At 47.8% G+C, this 17,861-nt stretch overlaps 1 protein-coding gene across 1 annotated transcript; it reads left to right on the top strand.

Annotated features, from left to right (window-relative positions):
* Positions 1-636: 636 nt before the first annotated feature.
* LOC135812203 (serine/threonine-protein kinase DDB_G0283821-like) lies at positions 637-16,060 on the top strand. The gene is made up of 5 exons (XM_065325529.1): positions 637-1,827; positions 3,052-3,546; positions 4,751-4,837; positions 13,603-13,716; positions 14,684-16,060. Exons 1-5 carry the CDS (start codon positions 868-870, stop codon positions 15,545-15,547), a joined length of 2,520 nt encoding a protein of 839 aa, XP_065181601.1. The 5' UTR covers positions 637-867; the 3' UTR covers positions 15,548-16,060.
* Positions 16,061-17,861: the final 1,801 nt, after the last annotated feature.

Raw genomic sequence — 17,861 nt, 5'->3', positions numbered from 1 at the left:
GCCAAAACGTTACTTGACTCGCGCGATCGGATCACATACATAGCTGTGGGTCCTCTGCACTCAGTAGAGTCAAGTCGAGCGAGCTGCAACTCCCGGTGCCGAAAGGCGGGCTAACGCCCCTACATGGCTACTTCCCCTTGTCTAATCCCCAAGACGAAATGATAGTAGCCAACTGGCCGAAATTAAAAAAAAATCACATACACTGAAATGCCGCGTATGCCCCAACAGTGCATGATGTAGCAGATGGTTCGTGGAATAATGATATGGCTCGACAGGTAAAACACGTGACACTCATTGTCATGAGATTCCATCCTTACGTTCACCTGTCACAAAGTTACAGCTAGTATTCCCCATGTCCTCACGTTCTCAACTAGTGTGTAGATAACTCAGATAGACGGCCGCATGAGCTCGTGGCCTGACGGCGTCTTTTGTAGCTTTTGTAACACAAAGCAGTCCCCAGCACATCAGGGCAAGGTGAGAGGCGACGTGATCAAATATAGACCTACATCACGGGTATCGGATTGGTAATGACAGGCTATCACGAGATTCGGAATTTTCTGCGAGAGAAGTTGCAATCAATAGAATGATGTACTTCGAAGCAGGAGGTGACGCCCGCTGAAACGGACATGGCGAGGATCTCGCACAATCTTCCACAGGCTTCCGCCTCGGGGACACACATCCATTCAGTCACTAGACATGTTCAAGAAATAAGTTAGCGGAGGCAAGATTACTACGAAATACTGCAGTAGCTGGAGTAGAATATCAGTGAAAAACGGTGGTAGTGGTATTACATTATACTTTTCTTCACTCCAAATTGACTCCATCCGACTGCAGTTTATTGTTGTGCGCGGTGAATCATACCAATGAATGGAAATGGACTTGGACGCCGTACCATTGTTGCTAGAGTTAGGGCTAAATGATCAAGACATTGTCTTCTTGGGAGACGTACGAGTGAGGCAAGAGGATGAACTCGGTCGAGGGTCAGATGCACTCGTGTATCGGCTGAACTGGCAGGGAATAGACATCGCCCTGAAAGTTCTGCATCCCGTTTTGATTGAGCCTGATGTTCTTGGCCGAGAAAGGACAATAAAATCATTTGGCCAAGAGATATTCCGTCTCAGTCGCATCCACCACCCAAATCTTTGTCAATTGCTAGGCATTGCTCGAGTGGGGCGAAACGCTGCTCTCGCGTTGGAATTGCTGACTTCGACGTTGGAAGAGTTGAGTATTGGTGAGGATCGTGAGGATGGGTTGAAGTTGGTCGGCTACCTCTGTGATACGTCGGCTGGCATCAGATACCTGCACGTCCGTGGTATTCTCCACCGGGACCTCGCACCGAAAAATGTTATGATCAAGAACGGAGTCGCGAAGGTGTGTGATTTTGGTGTGGCGAAATTCGTACGTTTGGCATCCCCTCGTCAACAGCAGCAGGAGGCACAAGCATCTAGATTGGCCATGACTCGCTGTCCAGGAACTCTCGCGTTTATGCCGCCAGAGGCGCTGGTAGAGCAACCTGACTATGACCGCCCCCTGGATGTGTTTTCGCTTGGAGTTACGCTGCTAGCTGTTTTGACTGGAGTTATGCCCGGGATTGACCTCCTCAGCGCACCCGCGATTATCGTTCGCGAAGCCGGTGGACGGGAGACTAGGCAGGTGATCGCAGAGACCAGACGACGTGCTGCTTACCTACAGCGACTGGCAGACGACCACCCATTGAAGCCGCTCATTCTTCGCTGCCACTCCAATGAACCGAGCGAGCGACCGACCGCCGAGGACGTACACGAGGAGATGAAGCGAGTGTTGCAGCTGTTCACCGGTCTTTCTTCGGTAAGTACAATTCTGCTCAATAAAATCCAGTCGAGTTTCTCAAGTACGCGCCCGGTGTTGCGCAGCCCTGGACTTGCGAACACTGGGCTGGGAAAAGGTGCACGGCGCCCACTTGCCTCTCGCGATTGGATTTCATTGAGTAGCACTGTAGTTAGTGGGAATGGAACTCTTAAACGAAGTACTCCCTTTGGGGCGAGGAGAAACGTACTTGCTATCCCAGGTACGTCTTGTCCAAAGTAGTTGGAACACTCCCCACGACCAAGACACATTGTGCGTGGGGTATGTCCAAATATTGTGTATTAAACTCTTATAAGGCGTGAGCGGAAAAGTACTTCTTATCAGAGGCACCTACCTAGTACCTGTACATGATTATAGTTCTTATCCAAAGTTGAGTCCTGCCACCACACGTTTGTAGCATGTCCAAATCCTTGAAATCGTTCATTCCGCCCAGGCCCAGAAAGGTTGTCATGAAGCCAGGTGTACCTGCACTGCACACAGCCTCCTAGTCCTAGATCCTCAGAATTGCAATCACTCATTGTACATGTACAATCATAATGTACTTAAGTACCTGTCAACCTAACCTGTCATGTATAGACATACACGTACACCTACTAAGATACCAAGAAGTACGCAGTGTGGCAGGCTATGCTAAAACTCCTGCCATAATCTACATGTAGGAGTTGTACAATGTACAATGTACACGATTGTATGTCCTATCACAGCACGTTATTATTATTATTATTAATTTTTTGTATCATAAGAAGAGGGGGGGGGGGGGGGGTTGACAACTGACAACGGCTCTGTTCAGTTGCTATTCACAATCTCCCATGGGCTGGATAAAAAATTAATTTTATTGTGATGTCGAAAACATTATGACGTTTTGGGCCAGTCACCCATCGTCAGAACAATAATACAAGGGGCGAACCTGGATCATAAGAAGAGGAGGGGGGGGGGGGGTGACAACAGTTTCTGTGCTTCATGTGTTTCCTTTCAGTGTGTGTGTGTGTGTTGGTGTGTGTGTGTGTCTGTCTGTCTGTCTCTCTGTCTGTCCGTCTATGTGTGCGTCTGCGTGTGTGTTCGTATCTGTGTGTGCATGTGTGTGGATCTGTTTGCCTCCGTGAGGCAGTGTGCACGGTGGTGTCATTGTGTATCAACGGGTGGTTGTGCGTGTATGCGCTTTGTGTTATCCTTGTGTTGTCATTTTCCGTTGCGGCATTATTCCAGGCTTCCAATTCCAGTGTACCCACGTCTGTTGTTCGCCGGCTGGACGTCATCTCCGAGCAGCTCACTCTGCAAGCACGGACAATCGCCGGACTGTCAACCAGGAGTGATACACTAGAAGACCAGCTTACAGGGGTCATCACACAAAACCAGACCACCACACAACGACAACTTACTGCGATGCAACAGCAACTAACTACAACACAAGAGAAAGTGACTGAGACTCAGCAACAACTTACTTCAGCACAGCAAGAGGTATCCATTGTCCATAATGAGCAGGCGTCGACAAGCCTACAAATTGAAGCTTTAGCCGAGCAGGTCAGAGATACAAACCGACGCGTAGGGAACGTGACTGAACGTCTGACAACAACAATGACTGAACAACACCTACAGAACTCCGAACAGGTCTCAGTGTTGAACGACCGTTTATCTGCTACCCAAGACCAGCTATCCTCGATTGATAGCCATCTTACCAAGATGTCGTCGTCAAGCCAACAGGTGATACTTCTTTCTCGGGGAGTTTTAGAAAAAAAGAATGTGTACTTAATAACACACGGTCCAGTTGCTTAGCTAATTACTTAGCTGGTCATCATGTGGTTGGTGTAGTTTGCACTCATCATGTGCCACCCGGATTCTCCCTGAGCCACATAGAAAACATCTCGGCCTTACCAGGCACTACGTAGGCATATGCGGATTCTGCCGGCAGACAAATTGGCAGAATTCGGTACTTTTTCTGGTACGTTTCATGCATGTTTGGTATGTGGATAAGGAAATGGAGCAGAATTCGAGGTATTTCCCGCCATAAGGTTTGTATGGTTCTGCCAATTTCACTACTTTTCGAGCAGAATCTGCCACCTTTTCGAACGTTATCCGCACACCCCTAGTACTAGGTAGCATTATGTGCAATCAAATTGTCAGAAGGCATAGTGAATGTGAAGCTCAAAACTGTGAAAGCAGTCGAACAAAATGCATTGCGGGATAATGTTCAGCGTGTAGCAAGTTATCGGGCTGAATTCCATCAATAATTCTTGATTATAAGCCTGGAAAGACAAAAGTACATTGAATTTGTTTGGATTCTGGCCAGGCTGAAATTGATGAATTATAGGTTAATTTTGTAGAAAGGAAAAAGGACCAAGAAACTACAAGTTACGCTATAATGTCCACTAACACTACCAGTAACTAAACAATCAGCTCATGCGATAAAATTGCACGAGACTGACCGACGGTGTTGACGTTCTACAACTAACTGGCTAACAGCTTTAGCACATCTTGGATGCGCACTCCAACAGCCTTCCAACTGGTGATGTTAGTGGACATTACAGCGTAACTTGTAGTTCCTTGGTCTTTTCTATAAAATTATGTATCCTTGGTTCCCCATCCGAGTCCATTCTATAGGTTAATTGAGAACTCCTTTTCTAAACCGGGGGCTTAAGTGTGCATTTATGTACATGTAGGTACGTGTGTGGGTGCTGTTAAGTTGCACTGGTACATGCATGTACGGTCCATTCTTTTTGTACACTTTCGTACATATACATTTAAGGACAGGCATGACTATTCCATCGAATAAGAACGAAACGGCTGTATGCGTGAAGAATAAGAACGGGCTAGGCTAGAACCCTGATTCCCGTTCTTCAAGGCCTGAATGTACTGTATGTCATGCCATCACCATGTGTGTTTTTTATCGTGCACATGTCATCTGCAGGTATCTGCTACAAGCCCTATGGCTGCATCAGAAAGCCTGCCAAGTTCTGAGTCGGCCTCTTCCATGGCCTCTACTGCAACAACTAGAGTTAGTTAAAAATAATGTTTTGTCTATAATTATGCCTTTCCAAACTCCTATCAAAAGTGTTGTTCGCCATCAGACTCCTACATAGAAGTGGTCCTTTGGTGGATGATGTGGAAATGAGTCGATAGCAACTGTCTGTTGCGAAAATTTGACGTATGGTTCAAGCCCTGTACTGAAATCAATTCTTCATATCTACTGACGTACATCTCTGTTGATACGTACGCATCGGATAGCCTTAAACTGATAAAGACAACTAACTTCATTGTAACCGTTAGATATGCCAATAGCTTCAATGTTCCACTGTACATGAGACAAACGCTTCAATTCAAAGTGCAATATGAAACGAGGTTCAGCCATATTGTGCTCAAAGGGTACACTGCTGCTGGTGTGATGAGGTTAGCCAGAGAGCACATGTGGAGGAGGTAGAATTGCTTCAAGGAGAAAATATCTTTATAGACAAGAACAAGGACCAAGGAAGTAAAAGTTACACTATAACGTCCACTAACACCACCAGTTACTAAACAATCAGCTCATGGGATAACATTGCTTAACTTGTAGTTTCTTGGTCCTTTTTCTTCTCTATGAAGTTATCCTTGGCTCTCAATCCCAGAAAGTGTGTGCAGTAAATTCTCATCAGATTTCTGTTTTGGAAGCCGATTTGGAGATGAAGGTAGAGGACGAGCTCCTCGAGAGCCCAATGGATCATTATTATTATTATTATGACTACACCATAGCTCAGTGGTTAGAGCATCGCTGGCTACAAGCGAGGGTCCCTGGTTCGAGTCCTGGTGGTGACAGTCAATTTTTTCTTCAGACTTTTCCCGTTTGTCTCTTTCCCTCAAACCAGTCAATATTATTATTAGCATCCCCCCACCTCACAACAGAGCAACTGAGTTTTGCATTAAGCTGGGAGTGCCGATTCGAGCAACTGGTATAATGGCTCGCAGCTGAGCCAGCAAATGACTCCGCTTGGAGCAGGCGAATGACTCCGCATGGAGCCGGCAAATGACTCCGCATGGAGCCGGCAAATGACTCCGCATGGAGCCGGCAAATGACTCCGCATGGAGCAGGCGAATGACTCCGCATGGAGCCGGCAAATGACTCCGCATGGAGCCGGCGAATGACTCCGCATGGAGCCGGCGAATGACTCCGCATGGAGCCGGCAATTGACTCCGCATGGAGCCAGCGAATGACTCCGCATGGAGCCGCCGAATTACTCCGCATGGAGCTGCCAATTACTCCGCATGGAGCCGCCGAATGACTCCGCATGGAGCCGCCAATGCCTCCGCATGGAGCCGCCAATGACTCTGAATAGAGCCGCCAAATGCTAGATATATAGAGATGCATAACCAGTTGAGAGCATATATTCTCATGGACTATACAGATACCGTCATGTGTGCGCCAGAAACATGAGTTGAGCTAGTGGGTGGGAGGGTGGGAAGGAAATTGTTTCGGGAACACCTGTTCCGCAAGTTGCACGCTCGAAAGTCCAAACAGCAATGACATGAAAGAGACATTGTACAGGATATTGAAGGGCGCGTGCCCACGTGACTCGCGCATGCGTGCAGGTTGGGCCAGCTCGCTGGGCTGGCTGCTAACTCGCGTTAGCATGCTAACGCTCATTTAGCATCCCCCCACCTCACAACAGAGCAACCGAGTTTTGCATTAAGCTGGGAGTGCCGATTCGAGCAACTGGTATAATGGCTCGCAGCTGAGCCAGCAAATGACTCCGCTTGGAGCAGGCGAATGACTCCGCATGGAGCCGGCAAATGACTCCGCATGGAGCCGGCAAATGACTCCGCATGGAGCCGGCAAATGACTCCGCATGGAGCAGGCGAATGACTCCGCATGGAGCCGGCAAATGACTCCGCATGGAGCCGGCGAATGACTCCGCATGGAGCCGGCGAATGACTCCGCATGGAGCCGGCAATTGACTCCGCATGGAGCCGCCGAATTACTCCGCATGGAGCTGCCAATTACTCCGCATGGAGCCGCCGAATGACTCCGCATGGAGCCGCCAATGCCTCCGCATGGAGCCGCCAATGACTCTGAATAGAGCCGCCAAATGCTAGATATATAGAGATACATAACCAGTTGAGAGCATATATTCCATAAATCGGCACTCCCAGAGCGGATCACAAAGTGCAGCTACCTGTGATATTTGTAAGCAGTGCAAGCTCGGTAACGATTGACTAACAGGAACTCGATATCATGGGCTGAGGCCATTGCCACAGCCACCCATGCTTTGGCTGCTGGTGGCCTCTGAATGTTACTCGGGCAGACATGGCTTTCCACCTTCCCGCCTCTCTGAATATCGAGTCCGGCAGCTGATTCGAAACGAGTGGCCGGTGTATGACGCCAGGCCATAGCCACAACTGATGAGCAAGATTTTCGCAGTTGCTGCAAAGCCGATCGATTGGCATCTGCTGCTGGTGCCGCTAGCTTTTCCAGGTGCTGCCACAATTGCAAACCACTATTTGCGATTGGCTGGTCTGCTTGATTGACTGTCCATTGCCCTATCCCCGGTTGCAATTGTTTGCGCACCAGCCAAGTGCACCACTTGCATCAGTGAATAGCAGCAAGTTGGGGGACGGCGTCCACTTAGGGTGTAGGAAGAAGGACCGGCCGTTCTACTATTCCAGGAGCTAAGGCCATCAGCGAAGGTATTTGAGGCACTCTTCGGAGAGCTTGATCAGGTAATACGGCTGCCGGTACCAGTTGGCAAGTGACCACAATCTGCAATGTGCGTCCTGGGACTATCACTCTTGTAGCAAACGAGAGCTTTCCCAAAAGATACTCGAGTTGACATTGGGTAGTTGAAGCTGTGTTGAGAGTGGCCCGTAGGAGGTCGTGAAGCTTGGCAAGTTCGTCCATCGGCAGACTGATGTGAGCGCGCGGGTGTCCAGGATGACGCCGATAAACGTCAGGACGTGGGCTGGACCCTCCACTTTTGCTGATGCCAGAGAAACACCGAGGTATGTAAACGCACGGCGCCGAGTAGCGAGTTGCTGGCGAGCTAACACAGGTCCAGAGCATACATCGAGGAAGCACTTTTGCTGACGCCAGAGACACACCGAGGTATGTAAACGCACGGCGCCGAGTAGCGAGTTGCTGGCGAGCTAACACAAGTCCAGAGCATGCATGGAGACAGAAACGTTAGTCGAGGTATTTCCCGTAATGGGAAGATGCCAATAACGTCAGGAATTGAGCTGGACCCTCCACTTTTGCTGGGGCCAGAGAAACACCGAGGTATGTAAACGCTCGGAGCAGAATAGCGAGTTGCTGGCGAGGTAACACAAGTCCAGAGCATGCATTGAGGAAGTAACATTAATTGAGGTATTCCCCGTAATGCAACAGGCGTGGGAGTGCGAACTGCCCGCACACAATCCATTCACTGGCGGATGCGACAGAGTTCCATATAGCTGGCCTGGAGCGTAGTACAGTCTGAAGGGCAGGACGCTCTCATAACAGTATTGATCCTGCCAGCGGTTCAACAAGGGCCACTCCTCCGGGCAGACGGGAATTCGGCAGAATGCACTTTTAACATTGAGCTTAGCAAGATACAGCGGGGCGAGCAATTGTCTAATCATGTTTGCAGCATTGTCATCTTGACATTGTGGAGAGACACGGTCTGCTGGAATGTAATTGTTGACACTTCGACCCTCCAGGCTTTACAAAGGGTGTGTCGTGTGTAACTTCCCGTTCGTCTAGGAACCGCATCTACGCCGGAACAGCACAGAGGCGAGAAAGGGGGTGAAGAACACGGGCCAGCTGTTTCAAGCCTGCTGCAAGAAACGGATCGGCCAGCTGTTTCAAGCCTGCTGCAAGAAACGGATCGTTGCGCAGAAATATAATCTGGGTTAGCATGTGACCGTGTTAAATTCAATGGATCCCAGTTAGTTGAGTGGTTGCCGATGAAACCTACCACAACCCCACAATTACGACCATGTGCAACATACCTCCGGAGCATAGGATCAGGATGTGAGTCCAGTAATTTTGAGAAGTGAGAAACTGAGTGCTTACACAGTTACTGATGAGGCCTTACACTTTGCCCTGGGATGCTCCTGTCGGCACTGGAGGTAGCACTGCCTGAGCTGACGCGTGCAAGCGCCGTACTCGTAGTAGCGGCATACGGTTGCGGTACGTGATGCGGATCTGTACTGGTGAGTAGGACGAAATGCGCACGGAAATGCTGGCGAGTGCACTGAGCTGCACTGCTGGCAGGCGGGTCGTGCTGTTCCAGTACACCGCGAGGCGCAGTTGCCACAAGTTGATATTGATAACCTGGCTTTGGAGATTTATTTTTTTTCCATTGCTATCAGGTTCGGCTTAATTCCCTCTGTGCTGCGCTGATGAGTCCACAAAGGACGAAACAGTTGTCCGCAGATTGAGTATTGATAACGTCCAGTTTCTAGGTGGCAAAAGCTGGCGATTGGCCGCGACGATCGTGGCCGAATACGTCCACAGGCGCTCGTGAAACGCGGTGAGGAACAGTGGAACACAGACCATTCATGAACACTGTCCAGGTCTCAACTCAAGTGCTACCGTCATGCAGCCTACGAAGCGCAGTTCTGGGTTCGGATTCAAATAAATGCTAGTGCGCCAGAAGAGCAACATATGAGGGGCTACGGAGTTGGAACGTCGCCGGAGCTGGACTGACTGCAACTGTATCGGGCAGCAGGAAATCGAAGTCCACGAACTCGCCTCTCTGGACGCGATCGAGAAGGGCCCGTATAGGACAGTCAGGTTCACCTGCTGTTGGTGCTGCATGCGCATATGGCGGTCGTCACTGCACCGGGCTCCCAGTAGGGTCCGGCCTGCTGGCGGCGAGCGGCAATACGGATCCAAGTAGAGCGAGGAGAAGCTGGGTGGCGTTGGTGACGGCAGTGGACAACTCCCGTTGTTACTTCCAACAGAAAATCAAAGTCCACGAACTCGCCTCTCTGGATACGAATTACGATTGGTGGTGTTGCGTGGCGGCCGTCGCTGCGTTCGCAGTAGGCGGGCGGCGGAGCCAGGTAGAGCGAGGCGATCCGGAGAGGCTGGACGCCGGTTGGTGACGACGACATTGCTTCAAGGCACAAACAAGGGTCGCTGAGATCGCGTGGAGGTACTTCATTTCAGGAAACCTGATGATGGCGCAAGCTAAAAAAAAACCACAGTCGACGTTCCACTGTAGACGACGACATTGTTTCAGGCACCAACAGGCACCAACAGGCGTCAATGAAGTCTGAATTGAAACGCAGAGATACGAGAATGCAAGCTTGAAAGTCTAACGAAAGGAAATTGTTTCGGGAACACCTGTTCCGCAAGTTGCACGCTCGAAAGTCCAAACAGCAATGACATGAAAGAGACATTGTACAGGATATTGAAGGGCGCGTGCCCACGTGACTCGCGCATGCGTGCAGGTTGGGCCAGCTCGCTGGGCTGGCTGCTAACTCGCGTTAGCATGCTAACGCTCATTTATTATTATTATTTTAATATGGCAATAAGTAGGACGAGCTGAAGCGACATGTGGACTACTTTATTAACAATGTAAGCGATGGAGACGATGCAAGAAACAACCTAAAGGGTAAGGAAAAATACATGTAAGAAGAAAAAGGGGCAATGGAAAAAAAAAGATGATTCGAACAAGTTTTCGTACAACACTCTTCAGGAATCACCGTTGTACTAAAGAACAAAATGAGAACAAAGGAAATAATATAGCAATCAAGGTAGGGTGACACGATACAATGACAGCACTAGAATATCGAGGTGCGATTTCTCACAAAAGTGTGCAGAAAACAAGGGTATACAAGTAAGAACTAAGCGTGACAAGTGTGTATCAGCAACAAAAACAAAAAAGTGAGAACGAATGATAATAATAACAATAATAAACAAGAAGGTGACAAAACACATTTAGGCACAAGTGGCAACAACGTTGCCACACTACACAACAAAACATTATTTGAACAATTTTAGGGTAATAACACTATCTTTCTGGACACACAAATTCGGCTTATGAATGCGCTGACAAACAGCTTCCAAAACTTGTAACTGCAAAAGATAACCATGACGAGCACGGCACAAAACAGAAAAACAGGAATCAGAATAAGTACGACAACAGTCAGTACTAGAAACCAAATGATTGTATACTGAAGACTTGTTATTACGAGACGGACGCACACAATCTCGACTCACGCGCACACCCTCACACTCACTCTCACCCTCACTCAGCTCACCTTCTCCCTCACTGTCCGAATCAGAACCTGCTCCATCATCCACCGCGGTTTGACTCTCCTCCTCACTTGCATCGTCCTGCGTCTCACCTTCACCACCCACGCCAACCCTGAATGCCGTTGCCTTCACGTCAGTCGTCGTCCTTTCCGATTGTTTCCTTTGTATTTTTACCGTGAATTCATAGGTCCGGTTGTAATCTGCTGTAGATCTCCGTGGTCTGTCATTTGCTGCTTTGTTTTGTGCACTCCACTTCACATCCTTCCACCCAGTGCGCAATCTGAGAGGCCCAAACGCGGGAGGCCTAGGAAAAACCCATCACCTAGACGGCAGGATAGTTCCCTGCCGCTGTCTGCCGCTCCCCCTCTGACATCTGTGTTGGACGGGCTGGAGCTTGGCAGCTCTTTGGAGGTGCGTGCGGAACCGCCACTGGTGCAGCCCTCGGGTGTGCCTAAGTCTGTGCCTCTGGGTGCTTTGCATGGGGCGGTGCCTCGAGTGGTGACAGCACCTCTGCCTCCCCCTGACCCTCCTCCTTCGAGGTCTGTGTTGGTGGGGAGCACCCGCGGCGGTCGATTTGTCCCACCGGAACCAGAGCTGGATCCAACAGAAAGACCAACAACCATGGCTGCAACAACAACACCAGCTGCACATCCAACAACAACACCAGGTTCACATCCAACAACAACAACAACTAATCCACAAAACAAAGCAGCAAATGACAGACCACGGAGATCTACAGCAGATTACAACCGGACCTATGAATTCACGGTAAAAATACAAAGGAAACAATCGGAAAGGACGACGACTGACGTGAAGGCAACGGCATTCAGGGTTGGCGTGGGTGGTGAAGGTGAGACGCAGGACGATGCAAGTGAGGAGGAGAGTCAAACCGCGGTGGATGATGGAGCAGGTTCTGATTCGGACAGTGAGGGAGAAGGTGAGCTGAGTGAGGGTGAGAGTGAGTGTGAGGGTGTGCGCGTGAGTCGAGATTGTGTGCGTCCGTCTCGTAATAACAAGTCTTCAGTATACAATCATTTGGTTTCTAGTACTGACTGTTGTCGTACTTATTCTGATTCCTGTTTTTCTGTTTTGTGCCGTGCTCGTCATGGTTATCTTTTGCAGTTACAAGTTTTGGAAGCTGTTTGTCAGCGCATTCATAAGCCGAATTTGTGTGTCCAGAAAGATAGTGTTATTACCCTAAAATTGTTCAAATAATGTTTTGTTGTGTAGTGTGGCAACGTTGTTGCCACTTGTGCCTAAATGTGTTTTGTCACCTTCTTGTTTATTATTGTTATTATTATCATTCGTTCTCACTTTTTTGTTTTTGTTGCTGATACACACTTGTCACGCTTAGTTCTTACTTGTATACCCTTGTTTTCTGCACACTTTTGTGAGAAATCGCACCTCGATATTCTAGTGCTGTCATTGTATCGTGTCACCCTACCTTGATTGCTATATTATTTCCTTTGTTCTCATTTTGTTCTTTAGTACAACGGTGATTCCTGAAGAGTGTTGTACGAAAACTTGTTCGAATCATCTTTTTTTTTTCCATTGCCCCTTTTTCTTCTTACATGTATTTTTCCTTACCCTTTAGGTTGTTTCTTGCATCGTCTCCATCGCTTACATTGTTAATAAAGTAGTCCACATGTCGCTTCAGCTCGTCCTACTTATTGCCATATTAAAATTATTGTCTCCTCGTCGAATTTTTAAATTATTATTATTATTATTATTATTATTATGCACTTACGCGTCAATGTCAGCGGTGGTAAACCGCCCACAAATTCGCACGTGCTGAATGGACTTGGGAATTGGGAAATGAAAAAATAAAAATAAAAAGAGCAACGACAACACAAGACGTACCTGCTAAGGGGCACATGACAGCATTGCTCAGATTGAACAGAGGACGCAGACACAGGATAAAGGGCATTGTCGACTCCGTTTTGAGAATAATCCAGTAAAATGGTGGCAGGTGGATGCAGATCCACGCACTACGTTAAGAGAGGAATTTTGTTGGTATTTAAAAAAGATGTTAATTATTATTACCGCAGCAGTTATGAAAAGCAGTACTGTGATATTTCGGAGCAATATTATTTGGTTTTAGGCATAGACGCCACTATTGGACTTGCAGACGTCCTTGCAAAGGTCCTTCCACTCCCCTCTGCCCTGTGCAATCTCCCGGAGGGAGAGGAGATCAGACAACGTCTTGAGTCCCCTCCGCCCCACTCCAATGGATCACCCTGTCTTTAAAAGACCAGTTATGTTAGTCCGTAACTGTTAACCATGGGTCAACATGGTCTTTGGCATATAATACATGTATGTTCATTAACTGGCTGTAGGGTGATGGTACTCCAGCAGCAAGCATGCCAGACAGATCTGCAACCAGTAAGCGGTTTGGGCTGGGCAAGAAACTGCGGAAAGAGAAGAGAAATCCCACCCAAGCTGAATAGGACAAACTATCTCAATCACGATCAGTCTCCATGGTTAGTAGTAGCTAAGGGTTGTCTATGTCTTTGATTTAAATGTACATGTGTATGTGCATGCACTGTATTTAGGCTCAAGCTACTGCGGCTGAAAGTACACTTGCTTCAGACGCTAGAAGACCATGCAATGTCTTACCTGCCATGCCAACACCAAGACAGATAGCAAACATCAAGAAAACCCGAAAGGTAGGAGGGCTTTGCTCTTCATTATTAGATTGAGCATACCGCTCTGCAAAATTCATAATAGTGTATTGAGCAATGACATAGGAGGGAAAAATACAAAATCATAATTTACCTACAAAAAAAGGTATCGTCCTCCAAGGCTAAGGCTGCGTTTACACGACAACGATTGAAAACGATTTGCGTTTACACGACAACGAAGTAGGACCTAAACGGAACGAAATCGTTGCGTTTACTACTATCGTTTACACGACAACGCCCGAAAACGATACCTAAACGGAACGAAATGTAAACGCACTTCAAAGTGTTTTGAAACGTTTTCAAAACGTTTTCAAAATGTTTTCGTTCTCGTGTAAACGGTGAAAACAGTGAAAACGATTGGAAACGGAGCGCGGTCATGGAAACTATTCCGCGCGGGACTATATTTCGCGGGAAATACCTGACCTTTGCGACCACCAGCACGTACCAACGCCAACTAACGTGTTACTTCCCGCCCTTCCGCCAAGCCAGCACGTGCTAACTCCAGCCTGATCGCCCATTTTCCGTTTTCGTGTGAACAGTTCAAAACGATTTGCCGTTCTCGTGTAAACGGTTTGAAAACGATTCGAGGCCAGCCCGTTTTCGTTCCGTTTCGTTCCGTTTCGTTTCGTTTCGTCTCCGTGTAAACGCAGCCTAAGATTTCCAGGGTGCAAAGATTCATGTAGCTGGGCAGCAAATCTATTTCCTCTGTGCTTTGCAAGCAAATGGTCGTGGCCTTTAACTCTGGGTGTTCAGGTTTGTGATGGTGTCAGCGAATTGTGAAGAGGCAACAACCACCTATTTCATAGCTGAAATTCACCAAGTTGTCTATAAAACTGCTTTTAATGTGTTCAGGAATGCATGTTTTTTGTGCTTGTGTGTATGTGTACATGTGTACGTGAACGTACGGACGTGCGTGTTGTTTTGCTGGTGCGTGGTGTATTGAATCATGCAGTGGAAGAAGTTGGTGGTACGGAGGCACGACAAACGCGTTAGACTGGCCGTTAACAGTGACAAGCTGGTTGCCGTGTGGTACAATGGTGGACAAGTCTCCAAGATCGAGCAGACATCAGACATGCAAACGTGGCATCGCATCGACCCACCTTCCAGATATGGTAAGATTTCTGAACCATCACTGGCGAGCCACGGTGGTAAGCTGTACATGCACTGCAAGGTGCACAGCAGTGGAAGCGACGCTAGATACGCCATTCTGCTGTATGGTGCAACAGAACACGGCCATGCTAGTTGTCAGTGGATGGAGCTGTTGGAGGTGCCCTACTGCAACCATGGTTGGTGTGTCATGCATGTATGTCATGATCTTATTTCTTTACTTGGTGGCTGGTATCGCGGAAACAGCCACATTCTTGTTAGCACCTACTCTCTTCTTAACAAGCAATGGAGCTCCTCTGATCAATTTTCTGTGTCTGAGCCAATGCTTTTGCTACCCCAATCATGCTACGTTGCATCGCTTGTGAAACTCACCAATGCTATGTTTATCATTGGCGGTGGTGATGCTTGCTATTTAAAGTTCCATGATGGTGGATGGATTGCCTGCAATCCACCATATGGTGTTAAGCTGGCTGAGTCTGCTGCATGCGCACTGTCTGATCATAGCATGGTGATCTGCCAGAAGGCTGGATCTGGCACAGATCGGTGTGTTGTACACGATACCCTATCCGGTCAGGTCTATCCGCTGCCGGATTCCCCTATGAGCGTGTACACGCCATCTCTCACACTGTTCAACGGTACTCTGGTTCTGAGTGAGGGTGATGGCACTGCTACTCCTGCTCATATCTACACATTAGATGTGAGTGTATGACTAGCTCACTGAGCCACGCAAGCCCCGTTACCATGGTCACTGACAGGAATAATTTGCACTCAGCATAAAATCGGTGTGCTTATTTCTTCAGATGAAAAAGTGATTACTTTTTTCCTCGTTTTATGGAGATATACATGTATGCTTAGCTCACGATCTGAGTAGTAGTAGTAGTAGTAGTAGTAGTAGTAGTAGTAGTAGTAGTAGTAGTAGTAGTAGTAGTAGTAGTAGAATTTATTATTTTGATGAGTTCGTGTACATGTATGCTTGGCTCACCATCTGAGTTCGTGTATGTGCGATTTCTGATGTATTCAAGTTTTCTCGCGATTTTTTTACATCCCCGGCGGCCATTCGTCCCATGCCTTTACGTACATTTCATACAGTAATTATTGAATGCGTTTCTGTGATGTTCTGCCCGTGCACTAGTTCCTGTACAGTATTGGTTGATCGGAACTGCACTGTCGCATTGATATATCCATTATGAAGTATTATCTACCTACTGCTGGTTTACGATTTCGCTGCAATGGAAATGTACATTGGTAGATGGGAGGATAAGTCTGTACCTGTCTCGTGTTCGGTTGCATGTTGAATGATTTGCTGGTTTCGCGTAAAGACACGGATGGTGTTTGTAGATGCACATGGTTGTCACGTGACAGCCCTTGTTTTCATGCCTGTAATCCGTCTTAGGGTTTATCGGGTGTTAGCGGCCGTCGTGAGTTCCCTTCGGGAACGGATACGATAATTTACTTTTTTTTTACTTAATCCGTCTTCTGAAGATCAAATGACGTCACTGACCATTTTCGCAGCTGGCTAAAAGGTCACAGCTGACTTTTAAAAGAAGATGAAGGGGATGAAACTCGAAGAACGAAAAATTTGGAGATTCATTTATTGTACTTCAAGTGACCTGGGCAAATGTGGGCACAAGTTATGCGATAGAATCCACTAACTAAACCAGATGTTGAAAACAGTCAGACGTGCGTTTTGTGCTAGATTGTGCACGTCTGACCGTTCAGAATCTGGTTTAGTTGGTGGACTCGATGGCATAACTTGTGCCCACTTTTTCCATGTTATAATATTTTCCTCGGCTCACCATCTGAATTCATTTACTCGAGTAGCTTTTCACTTGGATCGCATTGCTTCATCTAACCAAGCTGTAAACTGTGGCACCTGGCTGTAGAGAAAAGCTGTCCCAAAGACTCTAGCACATATTGGATGCGCACTCCAACTGATAGCCAGTTAGTTGTAAAACGCCAGTACTATCGGTCAGTGTCGTGCAATGTTATCGTATGACTCTCACTTTGCTGGAACCGTAATCCAACGATCTACAGGATCCACTGTAGAGATATTAACTGTCCGTATCCGTCTTGCTACCAAGCCACGTGCAACAGACATTAGTGTGTCCACCTTGTATCGCCCGCCGTCTGCCACAGTGAATTTCTGGGACCAGTTGAGCTCTGAACTTGATTTAGCCCTTCAAACTCCGAATGCATTAATCCTAGGCGACTTCAATACTGATGTCCTCCAGCCAACGACTCCAGGATATCGCCATCTACAGCGTGTCTGTGCGGAGCATCACCTCAGAAATGTTATCACTGAACCCACTCGTTTAGCACGCACCTGCCTAGATCTTGCTCTGGTTACAGACGGCTCCCCTGTAGTCAAGGCGGAAGTAGTCTCAATGAACGGTGTTAGTGATCACGATCTCATCATTGTCCAATGTGCCTATCAAAACCTTGAGCCCATTCCTGCGCACACTCACAGGCTGATTCGGAAGCCTGCACCCCATTCTATGGATTTTGACCAATGTGGCCAGGAAATCAGTGAAAGTTTCAGAACTTCGGAGTCGCCCACCAGCCTGGACGGTCAAGTGAAGCAATTTTCCAAGTGTTTGAGCCATGTTCTGGACAGAAATGCCCCGATCACTCAGCTCAAGGTGTCTGGATTTGGCAGGCCTCGTCGGCAACCATGGGTTACGCCACACTTGAAAAAGCTTCTTCAGCTTCGAATAAACTTGCACAGGAAATTACGAAGGAACCCAACCGACGGCCCCCTCCTCCAGCAGTACCGGGCAGCACGGCGCGAGGGAACCCTCTTGAATAAGAAACTCAAAACAGAATACTGCATGAAGGCATTCAACACCCACAAACGGAACCCCAGAGCCCAGTGGCAAATCCTGAACAAGCTTGCAGGACGAGAAAAAGTCAAATCACTACCTAAGGCGACTATATCCGACCTGACAGCCACATTTGCAACCGTAGTTTGTGATCCTGCAAGACCGTCTCAACTTGTTCTACCCAGCCCACCAGTCGACATTCAC

The sequence above is a fragment of the Sycon ciliatum genome, chromosome 3, assembly GCF_964019385.1.
Source record: "Sycon ciliatum chromosome 3, ocSycCili1.1, whole genome shotgun sequence".
NCBI classification, from domain to species: domain Eukaryota; kingdom Metazoa; phylum Porifera; class Calcarea; order Leucosolenida; family Sycettidae; genus Sycon; species Sycon ciliatum.
This window is presented reverse-complemented; position numbering and strand designations above follow the sequence as displayed.

Bases quoted from the DNA above. Each gene is read 5' to 3' on its own strand.
- LOC135812203 (XM_065325529.1), top strand. From the start codon at position 868: ATGGAAATGGACTTGGACGCCGTACCATTGTTGCTAGAGTTAGGGCTA. The intron at 1,828-3,051 runs GTAAGTACAATT...GCATTATTCCAG, and splicing joins TGTTCACCGGTCTTTCTTCG to GCTTCCAATTCCAGTGTACC. The intron at 4,838-13,602 runs GTTAGTTAAAAA...CACTGTATTTAG, and splicing joins CCTCTACTGCAACAACTAGA to GCTCAAGCTACTGCGGCTGA.